Source organism: Perca fluviatilis, chromosome 19 (assembly GCF_010015445.1).
Source record: "Perca fluviatilis chromosome 19, GENO_Pfluv_1.0, whole genome shotgun sequence".
In the NCBI taxonomy this organism is placed as follows: Eukaryota; Metazoa; Chordata; class Actinopteri; order Perciformes; family Percidae; genus Perca; species Perca fluviatilis.
This window is the reverse complement of record NC_053130.1, coordinates 4,486,132-4,512,200: the sequence shown is the minus strand read 5'-3', so window position 1 is coordinate 4,512,200 and position 26,069 is coordinate 4,486,132. Positions and strand designations below refer to the sequence as shown.

The window sequence follows — 26,069 nt, the reverse complement described above, 5'->3', positions numbered from 1 at the left end:
GTCTTGAAGGAGTTCCCAGAGATGCTTAGCACTTGTTGGCCCTTTTGCCTTCACTCTGCGTTTCAGACCACCACTACTGTTAATTTGCGATTTCTGAGGCTGGTGACTCGGATGAACTTCTCCTCAGCAGCAGAGGTGACTCTTGGTCTTCCTTTCCTGGGGCGGTCCTCATGTGAGCCAGTTTCGTTGTAGCGCTTGATGGTTTTTGCGACTGCACTTGGGGACACATTCAAAGTTTTCGCAATTTTACAGACTGACTGACCTAGGGTTGTGCCGATGGACGATATCATCGTCCATCGTGATGTCGGCCAGCCATCACGATGGAGAGCCACCATCGTGATGGACCATCGCTTTCAGCAGACTGGATTGGCTGTAGTGATACATTCTCTCTCTCTCTCTCTCTCTCTCTCTCTCTCTCTCTCTCTCTCTCTCTCTCTCTCTCCCTGTCAGTTGTAGCTCGCTCTACCTTCTAGTAACGTTGGACACAGCGGTCTCGAGTGAGAGAGAAAAAAGCGTTAAAAGTGGAACGCTATCACACTTTCCTTTCTCCCCTCATTGGACTAAGTTTGTCGACACTACTCTGTGCGTGCATCATTAAGTAAGTCTGAGATCCTGCAGGTACGGGACGATGTTATGCAGGATTTATGAATGTACGTTAGCAACAGGCTAATTCACGAGGGTGCTATTTTATGTGTGAGCTAATATTGCGCATCTGTTCATGTGCGCTGCAAGAGTTATGTTTCTATTTATTGAATCATCGTCCATCACGATGTTTTACTGTAAACATCGTCAACTGCCAATTTAGGGGACATCGCCCAACCCTAGACTGACCTTCATTTGTTAAAGTAATGATGGCCACTTGTTTCTCTTTACTTAGCTGATTGGTTCTTGCCATAATATGAATTCTAACAGTTGTCCAATAGGGCTGTCGGCTGTGTATCAACCTGACTTCTGCACAACACAACTGATGGTCCCAACCCCATTAATAAGGGAAACATTCTACTGATTAACCCTGACAAGGCACACCTGTGAAGTGAAAACCATTTCAGGTGACTACCTCATGAAGTTCATTGAGAGAACACCAAGGGTTTGCAGCGCTATCAAAAAAGCAAAGGGTGGCTACTTTGAGGAATCTAAAATATAAGACATGTTTTCAGTTATGTCACACTTTTTTGTTAAGTACATAATTCCATATGTGTTCATTCATAGTTTTGATGCCTTCAGTGAGAATCTACAATGTAAATAGTCATGAAAATAAAGAAACACATTGAATGAGAAGGTGTGTACAAACTTTTGGCCTGTACTGTATATATTTTTTATATATATATATATATATATATATATATATATATATATATATATATATATACATACAGTATATTACATTACACTACATGTCATTTAGCTGACACTTTTATCCAAAGCGACTTACAATTGCTATATATGTCAGAGGTCACACGCCTCTGGAGCAACTAGAGGTTAAGTGTCTTGCTCAGGGACACATTGGTTGATGTATCACAGTGGGAATTTGGGAATTGAACCCAGATCTCCCACACCAAAGGCATGTGCCATCACCACCCGACAATATATATATATATATATATATATATATATATATATATATATATATATATATATATATATATATATATATATATATATATATATATAGTATATTGGCACAGTTCACAAAACCAAGGTTCGGTTCCTATCACGGTTTTAGGGTCACGGTTTTCGCTTCTGTACGGTTCTTGTTGTTATTTTTTCTTTTAATCTTTAACACTCCAGAAATATACTATTAAGCTTAATTATCCGAAATGTAGGATACAGTATTAAAATAGTTATATCATGTAGTCATGCACAAACTGAATTTGACTTGACTTTAAGCACATTATTGGGACCATCTCTGAGGAAAGCTTGGTGAGATTTTGATACAGCAAGAGGGAAGACATTGATGATTTCAACAAGCTCTTCATTTATTTGGTATAGGAACTTATGTGCCATTTTAGCACACAAAGATTGAAAAATTACAGAATATCAATTGAAATAACTTGCATTTATCAAACTGCCAACTTCAGTGTAAACACTTAAAGCTCCGTCTTTTGAATAAGTCAGAATACGTTAAATATAAAAAAGTTGCGATTTCTTTTTTTTGTATAGTTCTTTAAAAATAAAAAGGAAACTTTTTTGGGGATAATAAAACTACTCTAGGCTGAGTTTTCCTAGTAACCTTACCAAAAAGGCTCAGGATGCTGCAAATGTTGGTATAATATGAAAATGGCTGGTGGATTTAAGACAAAAAATAATAATTTATGAATGAATCAAATTTCAACATGTCTGTCAGTGGCTTGTTGATCTTTACATTGTTAGTTAATTTCCTATCCTGGGCTGGGACACACATTCATACGGTTTGATAAAGGACTTATTGGACTTTAACTTAACATTGCACTTACAATAACGAGCGTAGCTGTCCTCAATTTAGGTCATCGGGTCGTCTCAGCTCCATTTTTTCCTGCATCCAGTGTGTGTGTGTGTGTGTGTGTGTGTGTGTGTGTGTGTGTGTTTGTGTGTGTGTGTGTCTGTGCGCGCGTCAGTCACGGGGGGAACTGAGCAGCAGCCCCTCCCGCTGCAGAGAGCCGACGGGGTTGAAACAGCAGCATCTTTCAGCGACTTTAGAGTGAAACAACGCAGCTTACGTTGATGTTAAAATGTTTACAGGTTGGCAGGATGGTCTAACATATTTTGCTTACGCTGTACGTTTTGTTCTTAACTTGTCCACACCTCTTCTTTCGCGCGAAAAGGAAACACACTATCTGAGGTCACATACGGGCACCTGATGGGCACGAGGCTACATTGCGCATGCGTTGGATGTTTTGTCATGAACCGTGCCACCCCTAATATATAATTAAAGTTACTACAGCACTGTTATTAATGTTTCTTTAATTACAGTGTAAATAATAAAACATTTGACCATTGCCTCGCATAAAACACTGGCCATATCCTTTTTTGACACCCTACCCTCAGACAGGTTTAGGGTCATGAGGGCGCGGACAAACCACATGAGAAATAGCTTTTTAATCTATCTACTGTATCTATCTATCTATCTTTCTTTCTAAATGGTAACTTACCTAAAACACATTACTTTCACCCAGAAGCTGCCTCACTACAGTGTGCTAGCAAAACAATAGCTCACTCAACTCACAGTAGTAGGCCACAAGCCTGTCACAACCGGTCACCAAGTATAATAATGATAGACATTAACTAGACTAGCAACCTAATAACAGCATATTTGATTGACATTTGTTAAAGAAATCACAATGAAGCAGAGCAAGTTTACAAAAATATTTCCCAGCGAGCAGAACTCCCACAGCATAAAGACAATACTTCCTTGTATCAACAATTAGGTGTCTTATTAAAAACCATATCCGTAGAAGAGAGAATCTTTCTTGTCTCTATCCTTTTTTATTTACCTACATGTCTCCTTCTGTTTTCTCCCCTTCCTGTCTCTCTATCCCTATTTCTCTGCCTACATGAAGCTGACTCATACTTACTGTTGAACTGCTGGCATCATTGCTGTCCATTCTGCAACAACACACAGAGGCCAAAAGCTTATCTATGGCCCCTTTCCTCATGAAAACATACAGAACTAAGTCTGCAAGAGGACTCAACCTAAGAAACCCATGAGACAGGATGTCGAGGAAGTTAAAACTGTCTCCCTTATGCAGAAACAGAAAGGTTCTGGGCAGGAACAGCAGCATGTAAATAAGCAGCACCAGGACCAACATTGCCACAATTCGACGTTTTTCATCAGCTGGAACTGAGATGGAAGCAGACAGGGCTTTAAGGGTCCCAACCAGAAAGAATATGAGCAGTGGGAGGGGAAGGAGGAAAAATATGGCTAAGATTGTTACATTAATTTTCAAAAGATCTGTGTATTCAAAAGAGAAGCAATATACAAGAGGAAGGATCCAGACCAGGACACAGACCACCACGGAGATCTTGATGGATCGTCTGAAGCGGTACCACAGTGGGCAGGCGATGACCAAATACCTGTAATACAAGATGTAAGATACAGCTTCAGAATGATATAGTAATACAATGGTCAGACACAGAAGTAGCTCCACACATTCTGGATAGACAGATACCTTTCCAGGGCGATGCACAGCATGAAGCCAACACTGGCCAACAGACTAGAGCCATAAATGCGACCACCTTTTTTATATATGTTCTGGTCCTCAGGTTGTGCCACCCAAATAATCAGGCAGCAGAACTGAACGAGGTCGGAAATGAGAAGGTTGATGACGGAGATCGGAGCAACATTATACTTTCCCACCTGCAGGAAAACATTGGTTAAAGTAAAGAAAGCAGTTGTAAACATGTTCTGAACTCCTCCCAAATATGTCTGCAGGGTCCAATCAGCTTAATTTACATTTTAACTATGCAGTTAATTATTCCTGTAAATGTATAGGTCATTAAAATACTTCACTGCAGCCCCCTGACATGTGGCCCCCAACTCAGATCAAGATCCTTTACAGACAGACACTTTATACAAATAGATCTCAGTCATAATATACGTACCAGAGAATAAAGAGCATAGATGGCCACGAGGGTCAAAGGAAGTCCAATACAGATGATTATGCATGTCATCACATATATGATAGATTCTATTTTTCTCAAGTCCAAGTCGGTACTGTTGTTCAGTGATGTGTCGTTATTGTTGAAACCTCCCATTCTTCAGAGTGAAACCTGTTTAGGAGATCAGGTTATAAAAAGAGACGTGAAACATGTTGTTTAATATCTACCTAACATTGTTCGGTTCACACAAATGCAGTATACATACAGTACAGGCCAAAAGTTTGGACACACCTTCTCATTCAATGCGTTTTCTTTATTTTCATGACTATTTACATTGTAGATTCTCACTGAAGGCATCCAAACTATGAATGAACACATATGGCATTATGTACTTAACAAAAAGTGTGAAATAACTGAAAACATGTCTTATATTTTAGATTCCTCAAAGTAGCCACCCTTTGCAAATATATTTCCGTGAATTAATGATGTTTCAGAACATACATACAACATTTGTAAGAAATAGCCTTTGTAAGCACGTTTTCGATATATGGACTACATTTCTGAAATGTCTACACAGTAGTTCTACTTCTTGTTGTTTAATTTCCCATTAATTGTGTATGCTCTATCCCATTTTTCTTCTCAATTTTCCCTCAGCAAATGTACTTGATTTTGCATGCTTATATCTTTTAGCCGCTTTCTTGAACTACATTTTCTGTCTTTGTTACACAATCACATATCCATAAGGCTTACAATTTAAGGTAAGACAGGGAAAAACCCAAATGAAATATAGTTGGTTTAAACACAGTACAGTCCACAGCTGTCTGCTTGTTAAAGGTTACATAATCCTTTTCATGACTATTTACAATGTCTTTACCTTTCTAAACAATCTATATAATAAAATGTCACAAAACTTACCTTAGACAGCTGCAAGACACTGAATGAGTTCCCTACACCAATGTCTGATAAATATGACAATAAATATGGTAAAGTTACATAACATGCATTAGGTTGATAATAATCTACGCCTCGTCTTCGAAGGAAGAGTGATGAAATGAGTATGAACATGAAGGGCCCTTTCTTGCACTCAGCGCAATTGCCTTTGTACACCGATGCATGTATCATTCCTATTTTGCACCCGACTAACAGCGGACTTTTCCCTCCACAGACGCACGTCTGTAAATTAGGGAATGTATTTGCGCTCCCGGGGGAGGTTCAGCGAAAAGAGGAGGCGTGTTCCGGCACAAACGTTCCCTGATGCTATTTTGCAGTTTCAGAAAACAATTCTGCCACAGACCAGGAAAAACCTGGTCTAAAGTCAGTGGCGCTAGTCTAAAGTCAGTGGCGCTAGTCTAAAGTCAATGGGACGTTATTCAGATGCTATTTTAGGGGCGCATGCTTGGCCGTAATGTAGTGTGTGCACAACGCGCATACACTTTGCTTCTCTCATCTACACGGACGCAGCAGTTCCCATTTTTGCCAACCATACATAATTACAAGGAAAAATATTACTGAAAATGCACTTCAGGTGTTTGGGTAGATCAGGAGGCACTTTACAGTACAGTCCTCAAAAAGTCCCAGCATTCTTTGTGGCTTGTTGTGTTTTACACAACATTTCCATGAATCATGGATGTGTTGATGACATAAAGGAGGAAATATTAGAGGACTTAAGGAGACGTGATGTTGAACCCACGGCGGGATTGGACACTCCGGCGGATCTGGTCCGGGAGTGGTAATGTGCGATGCGCTCCTGGTGGAGCGGGTGGACGGAGATGGAGTGGGGGGGGGGAGGAAGGGGCACAACAGGAGCAGGTGGTGCGTTTGGAGGCCCATGCTCCATGGCTGCAGCAATCCTCTCCAGACTTGAGGAGATGCGCCCGAGAGGCAGCAGCAACATCGCCACCCTGTCAAGACGGGCATTTATTACTTTGCCGCATCCTGGACAGCTCCCGCTGGCGTGCGCCAGGCAAATCCGCCATCATAATAGCAATCCGCCATGGAACAAGCGCGCCTGCTCTTAAAGGGAATGTGAGATGACGCTCTGATTGGTTTATTGCACGTTACGCCCAAACTACACCTGGCTACTTCAGACCAAACCATTTTAGATTTGCATCGGGCGCAAGACTCATTTATCCCGCCGGTATCATAGCAACAGCGTCCGAGATCCGCCCACAAAGCTACTTGTGTTTCACGTTTGATACTTCCGTTTCAGATCGTTAAAATAGGGCCCGAAGTAGTCGCGGGGTGTAGTTGAAAAAAAGGAAATGAATATCACCATGTTGTCTTCCATGACTTCCCACTAAGTCTGCTCTCTTCCAGGACCCTGTCTTTAAGATAGCGTTCACCGTTTTCACTGCTGAAAACCTAGAAACTAAAAAGAAGTGTGTCGAGTTTGTAAGTCGTTATGTTAGCCTGGCTTCAGGAAGGTACTAAAAGAACGCATGTGCCAGGGGTTAACAGAGGTCCAAGTCCAACCAGAAACATCAGGTAGCTACAATTCATGACCTTCAAACTTGCTAACGTTGAGGTGAGCAGAACCGCTAGCGTTAATGAGGAGTCTGCAGCTACCAACCTTAACGTTACCGGACACCGACGTCAACAATAACGCAAGTAATGAAACACATGGATGTCTGTGTGTCCCTAGAGATTGTACAGTTCCAATCTCATCACCGTTGCACACACACGTTTGTTTCACTATCCTTGTGGGGACCGTCGTTGACATAATGTATTCCCTAGCCCCTTACCCTAACCTTAACCATCACAACTAAATGCCTAACGTTAACCCTTACCCTTACCCTCACCCTAACCATAACCTAATTCTATCCCTAATCCTAAAACCAAGTCTTAACCCTCAAACAGCCCTTTAACCTTGTGGGGTCCAGCATTTTGGGCCCCATAAGGCTGTCCAGACCCCACAAGTATACTGTATTCCCCAGTTTTTAGACCCCACGAATATAGTAAAACAAGCCCACAACACACACACACACACACACATACACACAACTTCTTTAAATAAATGCATACATTTATGTTGGTAATAACTGTTGTACCAGCAATATCTCCAAGTTTTGTTTTTCAGTGACGAAATCTCAACTGTCATAATGATTTGCCAATGCAAGAGAGTACCGGCACCTTTTATTTTCCACTTCAAGCACGGAGCTAAACCTTCTATGGTCTTGAACCACTTCCTCAATGACGGACACAGCTCTTTTGTAACTAGCACTTACACACATTTTCTTAATAAAATATTTCCACAACAGCTGCAAGACACGGAATGAGTTCCCTAAATCAATCAGTCTGATGCTTTGTCCTCTGCATGCAAACAGTCTACAATAAATATGGTAAGGTTACATAACATGCAGTAGGTTGAAAATGATCGGCATCTCCTCTTCAAAAGAAAGAAAGATGAAATGAGTATGAACATAAAAGTAACATATAAAGTAGTGCGGAAGGGAGGGGGGGGGGGCGGGGTGGTGTAGTTGAAAAACACCACAAGTAGTAATCAGCACATGCATGTTTAAGCTACTTTGTGTAAGAATTTTTCCCATCTAGCGGTGAAATTGTATTTGACAACCAACTGAATTACTTTCTAGCCCTTCCCATTCCGAGTGCGTTCTAACTCCTACGGTGACCGTATTATTCCAAGAAGTACGACTTCGTCCATGAGTGTTCCTTCCAGTGTAATAATAGTTTGACGTTATTTTGGTACCATTTCATTGCTAACATCCAACCCAGTCTCACGGCAGTGTGTGATATGGTCACGTAATTTAATCTATTGATTCGTGTACACGGACACGTTCATCTCATTTCTTTCGTGTGTCTCAGCACGAATTTTAAACTAATGTATTTCAATGGTGTTACGCCCCAGTCTAGGGGTGCCTAGGACACGATATGAAAAGGTCCCATTGTCCCCATCTCAAGTAGCCACCAACAATTATTTGTTTGAATATCACAAAACTTATTTATTTTACATTAAATAGAAAATATAGATAACATATAGATATAGGTCAATTATACAAGGCTTCAGGGTGGCCTGCCACCAAAATAACCAACCAACAAACGATTCTGTCTAGGAGATAAGAAATTAATCTAACAGACAAATTGGCAAAAAGAATGACAAAAGACTTACCTCCCTAACTAATTAAACAGGAGAAAACAGGATTAACACACCTGGCAGTCCACCCTTACTACTCAAAAGAAACGATATCTAATCTAAAACAAGGTTGAACAAAGCAAAAGTGTGGCCGGTTAGGAAATGAGGAGAATGAAAAATTCCTGCTGCCAGCAGACGGACGCCATCTTGGCTCCTTATATATCAGGTGGTTTTCCCAGCTGCAGCCAATTACGGGTTCGAAAGCTTTCCACCAATTATCTTCCCGGCTATGGCACGCACCTATTTACATGTGAAATTGGAAACAAGAGAAAAAACACAGAGCACACACGCAAAAATATGACCGCAGTCATAACAAATGGGAAGCATCTTTCGAGAACACAGCACGATTCTTTCTGCCAGTCAGGCTGCAGCAGAGAAGCTGTATACAGCTTTGCTATTATTGGTATATTTAAATCAGCGAAATATTCCGGAAGTGACGTAGGAATTACCGCTCGGGGTCTGTGAAAGATACAAATACATAATATTCATAATATTGATGTTTTTGTCTAACGTTGTATTAAGTTTGCTCTCTTCCAGGACCCTGTCTTTAAGATAGCGTTCAGCAACGTGTACCAGAATGTGTGCATGTACCAGGACTTCTACTACAAGACCTTTTAAGCTCCCTGACTGTTCCCCCGGCGTGGACCCGACCGTCACCTACCCCATGGCTTTGAGCTGCCACTGCGGCCGCTGTGCTATGGCCACGTCTGACTGCACCTTTGGGAGCCTGCAGCCCAACTTCTGCATTCATGACATACCTTTCTACTACTAGTCTCGAGAAATAAAGCACATTAAACATGTGAACATTTAGCATCAAGTGATCTAAATAAACATTGTGCCGTTTACCAGAGCAAAGGAATTATATTTCTATGTGAAAAGAACAAATAACCACATAGAACACTTGTTGATGTTCGTGTCTGAAGCAACGAAAAAAAGTGCCCTTCAGCTTGTTTGTAGAACGTACCGGCGGGAGAGCAGCATCTACACGGGATTTAGCGAGTAGTATGTAAGGCAGAAACAGGACTTTCACCAAGGAGACCGGGGTTTATGTCCCGCGTGGCATGTTTCCTGAAGTCGCTTTCTTCTTTCATTTATTCCCGCGTGTCATGGAAACATAAGCCTATCCACAACCTTTTCCTTAAACGTACAATATGTGACTTTCTGCCACTAGGGGTCTCTCAACCAAAACAATGGACGGTAAAACTGGACTTTTGATGACGTTGGGAAGTTGCGTGGAATTATGGGAGTTTTTAGTGTTACACACCTTCGCTGCCGGTTAGAATGCATCAGTTCACGGACGAGTTTACCCATTAAAGTTTATTGACGTTACATTTATTCATGTTATTCTAATAAAATAGCTGCAGTTTCCCCAACATAATTACGTTTTTCTTGATTAGATTTTTATTTGTAGCTGACCATTTAGCTAGTAAGCCAGCAAGTTAACAGTAGCCAGCAGCTAAAACACAAAATATTTCACATATCAATGTCACCTTTTGGATGGATTCAACACCGGGGCGGACGGGGTTTGTTGTAACCCTAGCTAGCTACTAAACGAGGCTGAGAGACGGGTGTGGGTGGGGATTGTCGGGGGAATCTCTGCGACAGCGAGGACGTTCGATGCCTGATGTGCAGCAGCAGAACATCTCCCAGCTGCCCGGAATTATCTCCCCTTCACTTTCACGTTTCGTTTTGGTGCTTAAACCACCTTTTGTTGGGTTAATTTAGCTAATCGTAAAGACAGCTAAACGCTAAGGGGGGAGAAATTTGGCAGGGAGGAGATTTTCGGCACATACACGGGTAGCACTGCGGAGATCTACGCAAACATTATAGATGGCCGCTGTTGTGACTCAGCGCTGGGTCTGATATGGTCTGTTTCCCGACGTTTAATTAAACTGTCGTTAGCGTCGTAAGCACCAGGCACTGGAGATAAGTTCTGGCCGGGGGGTTGCTGTAATGAAAGTAGCTGGCTGATAGCTGACTGGGGGCTAACGGTAACTAGCTAGCTAGCTATATGTCCCGGGGCTGTTGTCAGCTGTCATCCCGACTGAGTCTCTCTGCGCCGGGGAAGTAAGGTAGACAGACCGGGTGTGCTAGCTGGCTAAATTAGCATTAGATTAATCGTCTATCTATACAGCTAACGTTAACGTGTGAAGTTATTCGTGGGTTAGCCCAGTCCTGTTAACTGTGGTCGAAACAGTCATTCTAAAAATAACTTTATTAGCATGTTGAACGATGTTGTAACTACTTGTCAACCAGCACATTGTAGTAACGTTAAGCTGGTATCGATATTGAACTTTCAAAATAAATAAGGTCTCTGTTGTATTACTGTGATAAAAAGTGGGATGTAATTAATCACAAAATGATGCTGTATGGCAAAAAAAAGCAGTATTACAGGTTACAAGTATTTTTTTTCTGTGACATTGTATGATATACAATTACTCCTGAACGTATCATCTTGGTGCCAGTGTTATGACCGAAGTTAGAGTAACTAGACAGTGAAAGGTTATGACGCCACTGACGGGCGACTGAAGGAAACGTGTCGTGTCTGAAAATAAAATAACAGATTTCTCTGGGTTTGACATTTGGTGGAAACATTTGGGATAGTGTAAGAACACAACTCATAAAAATATATAACATAGGTATGGTCGTTTTTAGACATTTTAAAGCAGAAATGTTACATATTGTACCTTTAACATAACTGCGTCAAAGGGGATGCCAATAGTCCCAACCAAGCGTGTTCAGATAAAGCGTGTTATATGACGCTAAAGGAGACTTTTAGCGTCAATAACAATGACAAAGGCATCTGACCAAGTGTCCGTATTTTATGAGATGGGAGTGAGAATCTGTTGTTTGTCTACAAAGGCTGCACCTGCTGGAAACAAACAGTATTAGAATGGCTATGCCAGTTCTTCAAAAAGACAAAAACATATGTATACAACACAAGCATAAAACACAAATCGTCTTGGCCTCGTGAACATTAACCAACTTCTTGACTCTTTAACTAACTGGCTCAGTGAATGTGACAAACCGTGATCTGCTCCAGATACAGTATGTCAGACACCACAAAAAACAAGAAGTTGACTAGCAGGCACCCAGATAAGCCCTCACTCTCACCTCAACTTGTTTTTTTTTGAGAACTCTGTCGACACATGCACACCAAACGGTTTTTACTTCATCATACCATCTCTATGACTAGGTACCAATTATTGCTGTTCTGCTGTTATTCAGCATTACAAGGATGATTTACAGATCTTATTATCAGTGTTCAACATTTGGAAACAGGGGAAAAAGTCCCCTGCCAAGTTATTATTTTTTACAGAGGAGCAATAGAAAGCATCCTGACTGGAAACATTACAAACTGGCATGTTATTTAATCTAATTTAAAAATGATTATTCTATCTTCATTTATTTTACTCTCCCTTATTGTTTTAAAACACTTTGAATTGCCTCTGTGTTTGAGATGTGCTGTCCAAACATAGATGCCATGCCTTGCGTTAATTCAGTGTTAATCAAAGGCAGACATTCCCATTTTTGTGAAGAAACAGACTTTTAATTTAACTTCAAGAAAATGCCTAAATAACTGCTCCACATCACATCCTAAAAGCTAGCATGCTCCCCACTAAAACACCAAAAATAAAACTCATATTAAATAAAGATAAACAAACAGTATGTAGTGTAGTTTGTTATCTGTACACAAAATTATAGAAGAGTAAAACAAACTAAATTAGTTCAATGCATTGATCATGAATAGGTTTATATATCGTACAAAAACGGGGGGGGGGGCAAAACTGTTAAAGTCCTTCTTACATTACACAATAACAAAAGTCACACTTTTTAAAAAGTAAAGAGTTTTGGATACATTTTTACTTCTTCCAACCATATTTTAAATTAAAGGGGTGATAGAATGCAAAACCGATTTTACCCTGTCATAGTTGAATAACGACAGTTCAGTGGGTAAAAAGGACATACATAGAAGCTCAAAATCCCATTGACACCCCTTTACTATGAAAATCTCATATTTTGAAACTGCCGCTGAAAACGGGCGAATCTCAACAAAGCTAGTTGCTTGCGTAAGCATCTCAAAATCCGGAACCTTAAGAGAACGGTCACGCCCCAACATTTACATAGGCTACACAACTGACCTGAGATCAGGTAGTCTTCTGAATCTAGCTAGGTCACGCAGATCTCTGCTATTCCATTACAAAATTCACTTCTGAAACTTTTTTATGCAAGAAATCAACTATGTAAAGCTCAAATATGGGCCGTTTTACAAAAATGGATGGCTAATTGCAAATTTTGTCCGACTGTGGGTCGGAATTAAGCGGCCGGTGCTGCCTGGGTTGTTGCCTCGCCGCCCAGCCTGCTGTGAGCTCCGTTACGGCTGGCAGCCATACCCGCGCAGAGTCACTGGTAACAACGCTAATGGACCACTAAACGCCGCGGCTCTGACAGACCTCCAGGGCCTGCAGCTCCCCTCTTTCTGCTAGCTAAATGCCCGGTATGTGTGAGTGAGAGCGCGGTCAGCGAGCTTGTTACACCAGCAATCTGTTACCACAGGTTCCAGTTACTCTTTTAATGTGTGTAATTATAATGTCTTGAGTTATTTAAACAAACGATTGGGGAAGTAAACGCCGCTTGTCCGCGAGTCTCATTGATAGCGCCTGCGACTGGACGTAGCGCTATCAATGAGAGCTAGCTAGCCATCTCTTAGAATTCCTCTGGAATTCACAAATATTCATTAACTTGAAATCGGACACCGTTGTTAGCTTTATAAGACCTTTAGGTAGATGTTGTATAAGTGGCGTGACGAAATTCAAACTGTAAATATACTCAAATTAAGGCGAAAAGGAAGCTAACTATCCGTGATTTGTAGCTAGGATTGAAGGGACAGTCACAGCTAACGAAACACTTTGTCTTCACAAATATTCATTAACTTGAAATCGGACACCGTTGTTAGGTTTATAAGACATATAGTTAGATGTTGTGTAAGTGGCGTGACGAAATTCAAACTGTAAATATAATCGAATTAAGGCGAAAAGGAAGCTAACTATCCGTGGTTTGTAGCTACACATAGCTAGGATTGAAGGGACAGTCACAGCTAACGAAACACTTTGTCTTCACAAATATTCATTAACTTGAAATCGGACACCGTTGTTAGGTTTATAAGACCTTTAGTTAGATTTTGTATAAGTGGCATGACGTGTGTAACATGTGGTAACAGATTGCTGGTGTAACAAGCTCGCTGACGGCACTCTCACTCTCACACAACGGGCCATTTAGCTAGCAGGAAGAGGGGAGTTGAAGGCCCTGGAGCTCTGTCAGGGCAGCGGTGTTGGTAGTCCCTGCTGTGGGCTGCGAGCCGTGACCGAGCTCCAAGTACCTCATAGCAGGCCGGGGTCTGTGAAGGAAGGCAGGCCGGGCGGCGAGGCAGCTCCGGTGGGCGGCGAGGCAGCACCGGCGGCTGAACTCCGACACACAGTCTTACCATATTTGCAATTAGCCATCAATTTTCGTAAAACGGCCCATATTTGAGCTTTATATAGTTGATTTCTCGCTTAAAAAAGTATCAGAAGTGAATTTAATAACGAAATAGCCCGATAAACAATGTATAACTTTGCAGTGTCTGAAATATGAGAGTCTCCCATGTGTTTCTATGTAGTTTGCTCAAACCAATCAGCGTGTAGCTCATTCTGAATATTCATGAGCATACCATATTTGGAAGATAAGCTCTTGTTCCAAATAGAGCCATATTCACAGGGTAGTTAAGGGCCTAATAAAATATCATTCGAGCAATTTTCAGCCCAACCAATGTTACATACCCCATTAGGAGACCTTAAGGAACAGTGTAAAATACCCTATATAATCATTCTATCACCCCTTTAAGAGTCAATGTAGATGACATATTGCAATAATAATATCAAAATCTTACAGTGGAATCAAAACTTGCTAGGGGACTGTTCGTATTTATTTCAGGGGCCACTGGAGTAGTTTTGGGATCTTTAGTCAAAATAGACTTGACCCTCCATTCACCAGCAATACATTTTGGATGATCCCCCAAAATAGGCTTCCTCGGTCATAGTATATTTTAGCACAGGTAAAGCTGCCAAAGCTAATCATTATCCAAAACTCCATTTCTCAGACGAGCGTCAATTTGGGAGCTTGCATGCTACCACTCCTTCCTTCTCAAATGCCTTGAAAAGGCTGTCGTTTGCACAATTTCACAAATAATTACCGGGACCGAAAGGATATTTGAGTCGGGAAAAGCTGCAGCCTGCAGACCTCCCGTCTCATGCCCTCCTGGCTGATGCTGTCCTTGAGCTTCGACTTTTCAAAATAGAAGCTTGTGTCTGGTCCGCTATGTCTTCATACTGTGTTTGGGATGTTTTTGAACTAAACAGTACGGCAATCATGCTAATGAATAAAATTATTTTTTTCAGCAGATGTCTTAGTTACAACACAATGGAGAAAGTAAAGCAGTTTTGTGTTTATATGTGAGAGCAGGATTTATTCTGTTTGGGAAATCCCACGGTCTCTAAGCTACAGCTTATGTCTGGCTGACTAAACAGGGAGGGAGCCATTTGCTAGCGATAGGGGCCGAGATTGAGAGAGCTACATGGAGCTATGTGGATAAATATGCACCAAACAGGCCACTTTGAAATTTTGCTGTTCTCATGAATACAAAAGTTGGGTGACTAAAACAAATTGGATGACCCTCCCTTCAACAAAGAATAAAAAGACATGACACTCTCCTATTTTCCTCTGGTGATCCATTCCATAAATACCGAACTGTCCCAAGATGTTGTGTTGTTACTTTGGCCAGGTCATCATCAAAAAAGCAAACAAGTACATTCATAATTTTGTCCATGTTTAGATTAGTTACTTCATGTATATTTATTGAAAACTTTTCATGTTAGCTTTTCATAGATGTCTAAACTCTGGGGCAAGGCCATGTGTGTTTAAAGCGTAACTCTCACCAAAATCTAACCTAGGGTCTTTTTGTGAATGCACCCGAGTCAAACTTTCGTTTAAAAGCATAATTAGCGCCACTTTTAAGATTTACCATATTTTCGTTTTCAGTCAAATGATCTTTTGAATGGGAGCACTAGCACTACTATGATCGCATCAAAATCACTATTTTTAAAACACAAAGAAGGCTCGACACAACATAAAACTTTGCTCCAAGTATCACCTGGGGCTCGACACATGAACTCCAGCATTGAGAACATTGTTTGTGTACACAGAGTTTACTAAAAAGAAAGGTTTTGAACAACTCACTTTGGCAGTTGTTGTTTCTGCCCGCCGCCATCTTGCGTAACAGGGAGGAGAGTAAAGCTTAGTTCCATATAAATGGAATGGCCTTTAAAGGCATAGTATGCAGTTTCCATTTTTGTCAAACAGCTACCCCTAGAGTCGCTGTGGAATACTTGTATTTAAAGTGATGGTTCGGAGTAATTCACCCTAGGGTCCTTTGCACCATGACCTCGAGCCAAACACCCCCCTAGAAGCTTTTTTCACCTGGGTCGAACATTGGGAGAGTTAGCTAGAGTAGCGTTATCAGCTGAATACATAAGCGAAAGGCCTAATGAACCCACCATTTGGTAAGTTACCCAACAAAAAATGCGAATCGATACCAAACGTCTACAAGTAGTACAAATAGTTTATGCTCTCATAAAACGATGGATTGGAAAGTTTGTAAGTACACCAGAAGTTTATGAACACTTGCCTGCTCTCTTCAGCTCTCTGTTGCTGCTGCTGCTGCTACCTGCAGTTAGACGAGTGCTTAGGGCCATCTACAAATTACTACACCGAAAAGAGATACAAACAAACATAACAAAACAAAAATATTTATTAATTTAATTATTAAATAAGGTAATGTCTCCATACTTACCTCAATTATAACTTGTCTCCTGCTAGTTATACTACAGCACTTACTTTAAAAAAAAAGTTAAATTAAAAAATATTTTTGTTGCATCTCTTTTCGGTGTTGTAATTTGTAGACGGCCCTAAGCACTCGTCTTACAGCAGCAACAACATCATCAGAGAGCAGAAGCCAGCAGGCAAGTGTTATTTATATAAACTTCTGGTGTACTTACAAACTTTCCAATCCATTGTTTTATGAGAGCATAACCTATTTGTACTACTTTTAGACGTTTGGTATCATTTCGGGCATTATTAGTGGGGTAACTTACGAGATACAAATGTGGGTCCATTAGCCCCTGCACTAAGCTATTCAGCTGATAACGCTACTCTACGCTAACTCTCCCAATGTTAGACCCTAGATCCCCTCCAGCCTGTAGGACTGGTCTTATTATCAACAATGGATGAATCAACAACTTTGTTAATTAGATTAGATTCAACTTTATTGTCATTGTGCAAAATAAAAATTACAAAGACAACAAAATGCAGTTTTTGCACTTCTAACCAGAAGTGCAAAAAAAGCAGAAAAGTGCAATGTGATACAAAGTATAGGCAGGTGGTTGTAAAAACTGACATACAAAAAGCAAGCGCAACAACATCCAACATAGAACGCAAGCAAGTTTACTTGACATGTTGATGAAATGTTGGTAGTACAGTCTTCAAGTTGGCCTTATTAAAGTCTCCTGCGATAATGTGAACACTATCGCGTTGGGCCCGCTGCTGTTCATTTATGGTGTCCAGCACGAGAGAGAGTGTGCCATGTTTGCATTGGCGTCGGGTGGAATATACACAGCCGTAACGATCACTACTGTTAGCTCTCTCGGTAGAAAAAAGGCCACCATCTTACAGAAATGTACAGGTCAGGGGAACAGTGTATAAATTGTCCCGTTATTACACCAAAGTGACGCATGCATAACTCACATCTGCACTCGTCTCACATCGGGTAGTGACAGCCCCCCTCCTCTGCTCACAGTCCTGTGTCCTGTCCCAGGGGAGCAGCGAGCGGCCTGCTAGCTGCATGCTAGCCTCGGATATCCCCGGGTGAAGCCATGTTTCAGTGATAATCAAAACACAGCACTCACGAACATAGCGATTTCTAGCGAGTTGTAATTCCAAGTCGTCCGTTTTATGCAGCAGGGATCTGGCATTGGAGAGATACAGGCTCGGTAGAGGTGGCTTGTGTGCTATGCTAGCTTTAGCATAAAACCGGACCTGTGGCCCTGCTATTCCTCTCCCTCCTCCATCTGCGCCAACTCCTAGCGGATCTTCGCAGAACCGACAGTAGTAAAGCAACTTGTGATTCTTACGAGATTTATTGGGGCACCACCTCCCAAACTTGCATTCCTTTTTTTCTCAGAGGCGTCCCTCCCCTGCTTTGCTGTCGGGATGATTTGATCCTACTACGAGTTTGTTTACCATCGAAGTTACTTTGAAGCTGTTATATTAAGGTACAAATCTTGCATAGTGTGCCTTTAAACTACCCAACAGTTTATACGAGTACAACTGAAACCATTAGTCCATTCATCAATTAGTCGATTTAGTTCCAAGAACCCAATGCAGGAGAACATGAGAGTCCACACAGGAGAGAAACCATTTGGTCGCAATGTTTGTAGGAGAAGATTTAGACACAATATGAACAATATGAAGAGACATATGGAGACTCATACATGGACAGACACCATAAGTTGCATAAACCATATGAAAAAATTCAAATACAAGTGTGTTGCTCATGATTATTAAATAGAAAAAATATAAATTTTAAGTCTGGGATCTGAATGATAAGAGTTCAAAAATGGAGTTAAACAAATTGAGATCAAATAAGTGATCTTGAAAAGAGTTTTATTTTTCATCATGTACAGTGATGCACAAACAGTGATTGTTCATATTTGAGTTGCACAAACTGACTGTATTAAATTAAGCAGGCAAACACCAACTGGTCTTAAAACACAAATCAGTTTACTCTACCGTGTGTCTTGATGATGATTAAAGTTGTTATGAACGGCAAAATACTTTGCACATTCATAACATGACACATGTGTGTCAGAGAGGGTGATAGATCCAAAGTTGCAAACATATCAGTAGAAGACAGAATCTGTGTTGTCTCTATTATATTTACCTACATATCTTCTTCTGTTTCTCCCCTTTCTCTCTCTCTCTCTCTCTCCCTCTTTCTACATGAAGCGGACTGTGGACATGTTGTCATCATTCATACTGTTGAACTGCTGACATCATTGCAGTCCATTCTGCAACACCACACAGAGGCCAAAAGCTTATCTATGGCCCCTTTCCTCATGAAAACATACAGAACTAAGTCTGCAAGAGGAATCAACATAAGAAACATATCAGACAGGGGGTTAAGGACCATGGCGTACATGACATACATGTCATGGTCTTTCAGAAGCAAGATGATTATGGGCAGGAACAGCAGCGTTTAAATAACCAGCACCAGGACCAACATTGCCACCATTCAACGTTTTTCATCAACAGGAACTGAGATGGAAGCAGACAGGGCTTTAAGGGTCCCAACCAGGGAGCGGGGGAAAAAATAGTTAGCAATAAACGAAGATAAAGCAATAACAAAAACATCAAACCAAACATGTTTATTTAGCTCTTAAAAATGAAAGACCAGACCATAAGTTTCAAATTAATTTCATTTATATAGCACGTTTTTGGTGCACAAAGTGCTTCAAAAAGACAAAAACATATGTATACAATACAAGCATAAAACACAAATCTTCTTGGCCTTGTGAACATTAATAGACTTCTCGACTCTGTCACAAACTGGCTCAGTGAATGTGACAAAGAGTGATCTGCGCCAGATATGTCAGACACCACAAAAAACATGACTATATAGGCTACCTAGCCATTTTCTCAACTTGTTCATCTTGCTCTCTCTGCATTTCACCCTCTATTTTCTCCTCACTCCTTTGTGCTGTCAAACAGAAGGCAAATGTAATCAACTAACCCATTTCAACCCATCGGTCACAATTGTGACCGAAAAAAAAAAAATATTTATAAGCCTCTAAAAATGTTACTGGGGAATTTCCCAAAACTCTTTCAGTAAATATTGAAATAATAGAGTGTTTCAATGAAATGTGTGCAGTGTCAAATGTTTTGAGTAAATTGTCACTTGACCAGAGCTGTTTACTTCCTGGTTGCACCTTGAGAAGAGGATGGCTGCCTCAAAGCTCTGAATAAAAAGTTAGTAAAGTATGTTAAAATAAACATAGGAAAATATTTTTTGTACACATGCTCTTTAAGTTGTCTAGTTATGATATATACATTTGTAATTAACTAAATGTGTTTGGTGTGTTTGCAGAATGAGTAAACATGTTAACGGTCACAATAGTGACCGGTGGGATAGAATGTTGTATCTAGATGCACACATACTTCTATACAAACAAGTCTTGTCGTATCTTACCTACATTTTTTATTTATTTTAGATTTACTTTAAGTGAAGTCCTTGATATGTTGGATCTAGGTGACGGCCCAGACTAGGCATGCAACATTGCAATCATACCTCAAAATGAGAAAGATGCCATTATAAGTGATTGTGATTGTGATGAGTCAGATATGGCCTATGAGGGGGAGATGGGCCATTTGCCAGCTAGGAATTTAAATGCACATGCTGAACTGTTGGAGACAGATGACCGGAACAAAACTGAGTATGAGCTCCCCCCCCCTCTCCCCACCAGCCCTCCCTTACCACGTGTCACCACAGAACATGGAGAGTACAGGGCCTCTATAAGGCGTACCAGGCAACTGAAAGAGCCAACCTCTTCTTCACCACCGTCTACTGTTGAAGAGCTAACCTCTTCTTCACCACCGTCTACTGTTGAAGAGCCAAGCTCTTCTAGCCACCAAAGAGATAAGACTGAAGAGCCTCCAACGTCCTTACACCACCAGACTGGCCAGTCTGAGAAACCACCAAGATATCCTAGCCGCCAGAGAAACAAGTCTAAACACACTCCAAGGTCCTGTGAATGCCATAATGGCCAGTCTGAGGAACCTTCAAGGTCTTCTAGCCGCCAGAGAAACAAGTCCAATAAAACCTCAAGGTCCTCTAACTGCCAGAATTGTGGGTCTGACGAACCTTCTAGCGGGTCTTCTAGCCACCAGAGGGGCACAGCCAGAGGTGGTAAAAAATAAAGACAGAGTGTTCAAATGATCAAAGAGGCTGACCACTGTTAGCTTTCCTGAATACAAAGTATACAGCCCAAATGCTGCTGAATGTGTCAAACAGGGCTGTCCTGATCCAATGGATGTTTTCCTCCTAATGTATCCGCCCACCCTAAGAGAGATCAACGTTGAAATGTCCAACCTCTACTCCAACCAGACCAAGGCCAGGCAACTGAATATGAATATGGAAGAGCTACTTACATTCTATGGGATCTTACTGGCATCTGGCTACAGCACTGTTCCAAGAAGGCGTATGCACTGGTCGCTTGACAATGATGTACATAATGAATGCATTTCAAATGCAATGCGGAGGAATCAATTTGACGAGATCATGGCCTCAGTACATTTTGTTGACAACAAAAAGATCACAGAGGACCCATTTTTCAAGGTCAGGCCCATCTTCACCGAGCTCAACAAATTGTACAAAGTCATGCCATATGCAGACTGGCTGGCTGTGGATGAAAGCATGATACGATATTATGGCCACCATGGATGCAAGCACAAGTACAATTTAAAATGTTTTATTTTAGTTACAAATACATGTTTCAATACATGTTATGCTAAAGTAATGCTGTTGCAAGTTGTGTTCAAATAAATACAAAATGTCTCAGTGTTCATACTGTGTCAGTGTGGAAAGTCCCAAGTTCTTGATGTAGTAAGTATTCTGTATTCTGTTTCAGTGATTGCTGTCAGAATACCCTTATTTTACATGAAGCTGAAGCTGACTGAAGCTGACTGTGGACATGTTGTCATCATTCATACTGTTGAACTGCTGACATCATTGCTGTCCATTCTGCAACAACAGACAGAGGCCAAAAGCTTGTCTATGGCCCCTTTCCTCAAGAAAACATACAGAACTAAGTCTGCAAGAGGACTCAACTTAATAAACACATAAGACAGAATGTAGAGGGTCATGTCATATCTGTGAAACCTGATGATTCTGGGCAGGAACAGCAGCATGTAAATAAGCAGCACCAGGACCAACATTGCCACAATTCGACGTTTTTCATCAGCTTGAACTGAGATGGAAGCAGACAGGGCTTTAAGGGTCCCAACCAGAAAGAATATGAGCAGTGGGAGGGGAAGGAGGAAAAATATGGCTAAGATGGTTACTGGGATTTCTGAAAAATACCCAAATACAAAAGTGGAGCCAATGGCAAGAGAAATGATCCAAACCAGAACACAGACAACCACAGAGATCTTGATGGATCGTCTGAAGCGGTACCACAGTGGGCAGGCGATGACCAAATACCTGTAATACAAGATGTAAGACACAGCTTCAGAATGATATAGTAATACAATGGTAAGACACAGAAGTAGCTCCACACATTCTGGATAGACAGATACCTTTCCAGGGCGATGCACAGCATGAAGCAAACACTGGCAAACAGACTAGAGTTGTAGATAGAACTGATAATTCTAGCTGTATTCTCGTCCTCACGTGGTGCCACACGACCGATCATGCAGCAGAACTGAATGAGGTCAGAAATGAGAAGGTTGATGACGTAGATTGGAGCAACATGATCCTTTCGCACCTGCAGGAAAACATTGGTTACCGGTAAAGTAAAGAAAGCAGTTGTAAACATGTTCTGAACTCCTCCCAAATATGTCTGCAGGGTCCAATCAGCTTACTTTACATTTGAACTATGCAGTTCATTATTCCTGTAAATGTATAGGTCATTAAAATACTTCACCCCAGCCCCCTGACATGTGGCCCCCAACTCAGATCAAGATCCTTTACAGACAGAGACTTTACACAAATAGATCTCAGTCATAATGTACGTACCAGAGAATAAAGAGCATAGATGGCCACGAGGGTCAAAGGAATTCCAATACAGCTGATTATGCATATCATCACATACTTGATGAATTTTATTTTTTCAAACTCAGGGTCGTTGAAGGTGTTGTTGTAATCATGGCTCATGTCCAGTGATGTGTTGTTAACGTTGACCTCTCCCATTCTTCAGAGTGAAACCTGTTTAAGAGATCAGGTTATAAAAAGAGACGTGAAATGTGTTGTTAAATATTTACCTATCATTGTTCAGTTTACACAAATGTAGTATACATATATAGTAGGGCTGTGCCGATGGACGATATCATCGTCCATCGTGATGGCTGGCCGACATCACGATGGAGAGCCACCATCGTGATGCCCCTCCCCCCCCAACCTGTCAAACACACTAATCCTAGTCGCGGGCGCTGGACGGGAAATTGACAAGTGCGTCGGTCTTAAACTAGCAAAGACACAAAGACAAGACATAGCTCCTTAAGTGGAAGCTACTTTTTCCCCCTTTACGTGCAACCTATTTGTGAAAAAGACCATCGCTTTGAGCAGACTGGATTGGCTGTAGTGATACATTCTCTCTCTCTCTCTCTCCCTGTCAGTTGTAGCTCGCTCTACCTTCTAGTAACGTTGGACACAGCGATCTCAAGTGAGAGTGAAAAAAGCATTAAAAGTGCAGCGCTATCACACTTTCCTTTCTCCTCTCATTGGACTAAGTTTGTCGACACTACTCTGTGCGTGCATTAATAAGTAAGTCTGAGGTCCTGCAGGTACGGGACGATGTTATGCAGGATTGATGTACGTTAGCAACAGGCTAATTCACGAGGGTGCTATTTTATGTGTGAGCTAATATTGCGCATCTGTTCATGTGTGCTGAAAGAGTTATGTTTCTGTTTATTGAATGCGTTATTCAGTGCAAACATAACGGAGAATGTAGTTTAAACTCAGTAATGATGGTATGTTAGGTTATTACTGTCGCTCTGTTGAAGGCAAACGTCCCACTGTACTGTCGTTACGCAGATCACGGACATCTGATTGATTTTACTGCACCATATTTAAGTGAAAGTAGGTCAAGTTGTAAAACCTACCAGCAGGGCACCATTTACAGAGGGCATTTAAATGTATCTCTAATCGTTTCTACGTTAACTGTTGGCCCATAGTAGTAGAAAAAAATATTTATGTATGTCATTACTGCAGCCACAGAACCTCGTCCATGTTTCAGTAATTTAATATAATGATTAATGTTAATGTCCATTTGTTTAGGACATTTAGTCTGTCTTCTGTGCTGATGTCCCACTACTTGTTGAATGCCCCTCTGCCCTCTGGTTTTGATGAGACTGATTAATCCACTTGATAAACCATCTGCATTATCTTTTGTGTAAAGATTAATTTTGTTATTTCACTAAACATCTCTAACTGAATCAGTAAATGACTGTAATCTGTCTTGGGTTACATAACATAACCTCAATCATCGTATTTTCACGACACACAAAACTATTTTACATATCTAAGCTCATTATTGTTATCAACATCATTATTTCCCAAATATCTTTCCGTGAACTAATGATGTTTTAGAACATACATACATACATACATACATACAACATTTGTAAGAAATAGCATTTGTAAGCACGTTATTGATATGGACTACATTTCTGAAATATCTACACAGTAGTTCTACTTTTTTTTGTTTAATTTCCCTAATTCTGCATGCTCTATCCCACTTGTCATCTCTCATTTTTCCTTTAGCTAACTGTACTTGATTTTGGATGATTATCATTTTTAGCCAGTTTCTTAAACTCCATTTTCTGTCTTTGTTACACAATAACATATCCATAAGGCTTACAATTTAAGGTAAGACAGGGAAACACCCAAATGAAATATAGTTGGTGTAAAAACAGTACAGTCCACAGCTGTCTGCTTGTTAAAGGTTACATAATCATTTTCATGACTATTTACAATGTCTTTACCTTTTTAAACAATCTATGTAATAAAATGTCACCAAATTTACCTTTGACAGCTGAAGACACTGAATGAGTTCCCTACACCAATGTCTGATGTTTTGTCCTCTGCATCCAAAAAGTCTACAATAAATATGGTAAAGTTACATAACATGCAGTAGGTTGATAATAATCCACGCCTCCTCTTCAAAGGAAGAGAGATGAAATGAGTAGGGGGGGGGGTTGGAGTTGAAAAACACCAGAAGTAGTAATCAGCACATGCATGTTAAGTCTGTTTAATATGTTGCTGTTTTGATTGTTTTGATGAGCTTATTGAAGGTTTACATATCATCGAACATATAATGTAAATAATATATTTAAATAAAAAACATTAAAGAGCAATTTGTATGTTTCTATGTGAAAAGATCAAATAACCACTTTGAACTCTTCTTAATGTTCAATGTGGGTACTTTGGTTATTAACCAGACGTTTCCTGCCTGTTTCCAGCAAGTATGCAGTTTCACTCTGATGAGTGTTACATTACAAAAGACATGTAAGATCTGAGTCAGCTTTGAACACATGATTTGTATGTTTTTGGGAAACAGTGGTGTGCAAGATTAACTTTATTATTGGGGTTTTAAAACAGGTGAATTGGCAGAGGTTTTCTGTTATAAACTGTATAATTGTAGAAGTTAATACACAGTTATATTTAAGATAGGTGTTTTGTCTATTACAATAAACCTAAATTAAATCTATGTATATTTCACATTATTTCAACAGCATTTCAATGATGCAGTTCTGCTTTAATTATCCAGTGTTTGACTACAAAGGCTGCACCTGCTGGAAACAAGCAGTAGTAGAATGGGTATGCCTAATACAACTGTATCAAAAAAGCGGGGGGCAAAACAGCTGAAAGAACATAAAGCAATAACATAACATCAAACCAAAAAATTTTATGTAGCTCTTAAAAATTAAAAAGACCAGACCATAAGTTTCAAGTTGATTTAATTTATATAGCACTTTTCTGGTGCAGAAAGTGCTTCAAAAAGACCAAAACATATGTATACAATACAAACATGAAACACAAATCTTCTTGGCTTTGTGAACATTATCATACTTCTTGACTCTTTCATAAACTGACTCAGTGAATGTGACAAACGGTGATCTGCTCCAGATATGTCAGACCAACCTGATCTCACAGAATTCCGTGAATGAACACAGCCCCTTAACTCAAAATCTGTGGCAGATTCACTGAAAATTCTGTGATGGGCCCATAGAAGAATTCCGTGAAATGAACACAGCCCCTTAACTCTAAATCTGTGGCAGATTCGCTGAAAATTCTGTAATGGGCCCACAGAAGAATTCCGTGAAATGGAAGTTAAGGAAAAGGTCGTGGGTGGGCTTACAAACGGGACAGTTGGGTTAAGTAAAAGAACAACGGGACACAATCCCCGGTCTCCTGGGTCACAGTCCTGTGTTGTTTGACCCATCCACCACCCCAACCAACCTCCCTAAGCAGATTTTC

The 26,069-nt window shown here is 40.6% G+C and overlaps 2 protein-coding genes across 2 annotated transcripts in view; both read right to left on the bottom strand.

Moving 5' to 3' along the window:
- Positions 1–8,839, bottom strand: part of LOC120548456 (mas-related G-protein coupled receptor member A6-like) — a 97,905-nt gene extending 89,066 nt beyond the window's left edge. The window contains exons 1-4 of the mRNA XM_039784721.1: positions 8,702–8,839; positions 4,579–4,746; positions 4,146–4,333; positions 3,975–4,050 (exon numbers count right to left, since the gene is read on the bottom strand). Of these exons, the coding sequence (XP_039640655.1) occupies positions 3,975–4,050; positions 4,146–4,333; positions 4,579–4,731 (417 nt within the window). The 5' untranslated portion in view covers positions 4,732–4,746; positions 8,702–8,839. The remainder of the gene's footprint in view (positions 1–3,974; positions 4,051–4,145; positions 4,334–4,578; positions 4,747–8,701) is intronic.
- Positions 389–24,694, bottom strand: LOC120547944 (G-protein coupled receptor 4-like). The gene is made up of 6 exons (XM_039783772.1): positions 24,616–24,694; positions 22,608–22,796; positions 22,169–22,356; positions 21,548–22,073; positions 20,607–20,609; positions 389–439 (listed from the first exon to the last, which is right to left on the bottom strand). Exons 2-4 carry the CDS (start codon positions 22,779–22,781, stop codon positions 21,578–21,580), a joined length of 858 nt encoding a protein of 285 aa, XP_039639706.1. The 5' UTR covers positions 22,782–22,796; positions 24,616–24,694; the 3' UTR covers positions 389–439; positions 20,607–20,609; positions 21,548–21,577.
- Between the last annotated feature and the right edge of the window lie 1,375 nt (positions 24,695–26,069).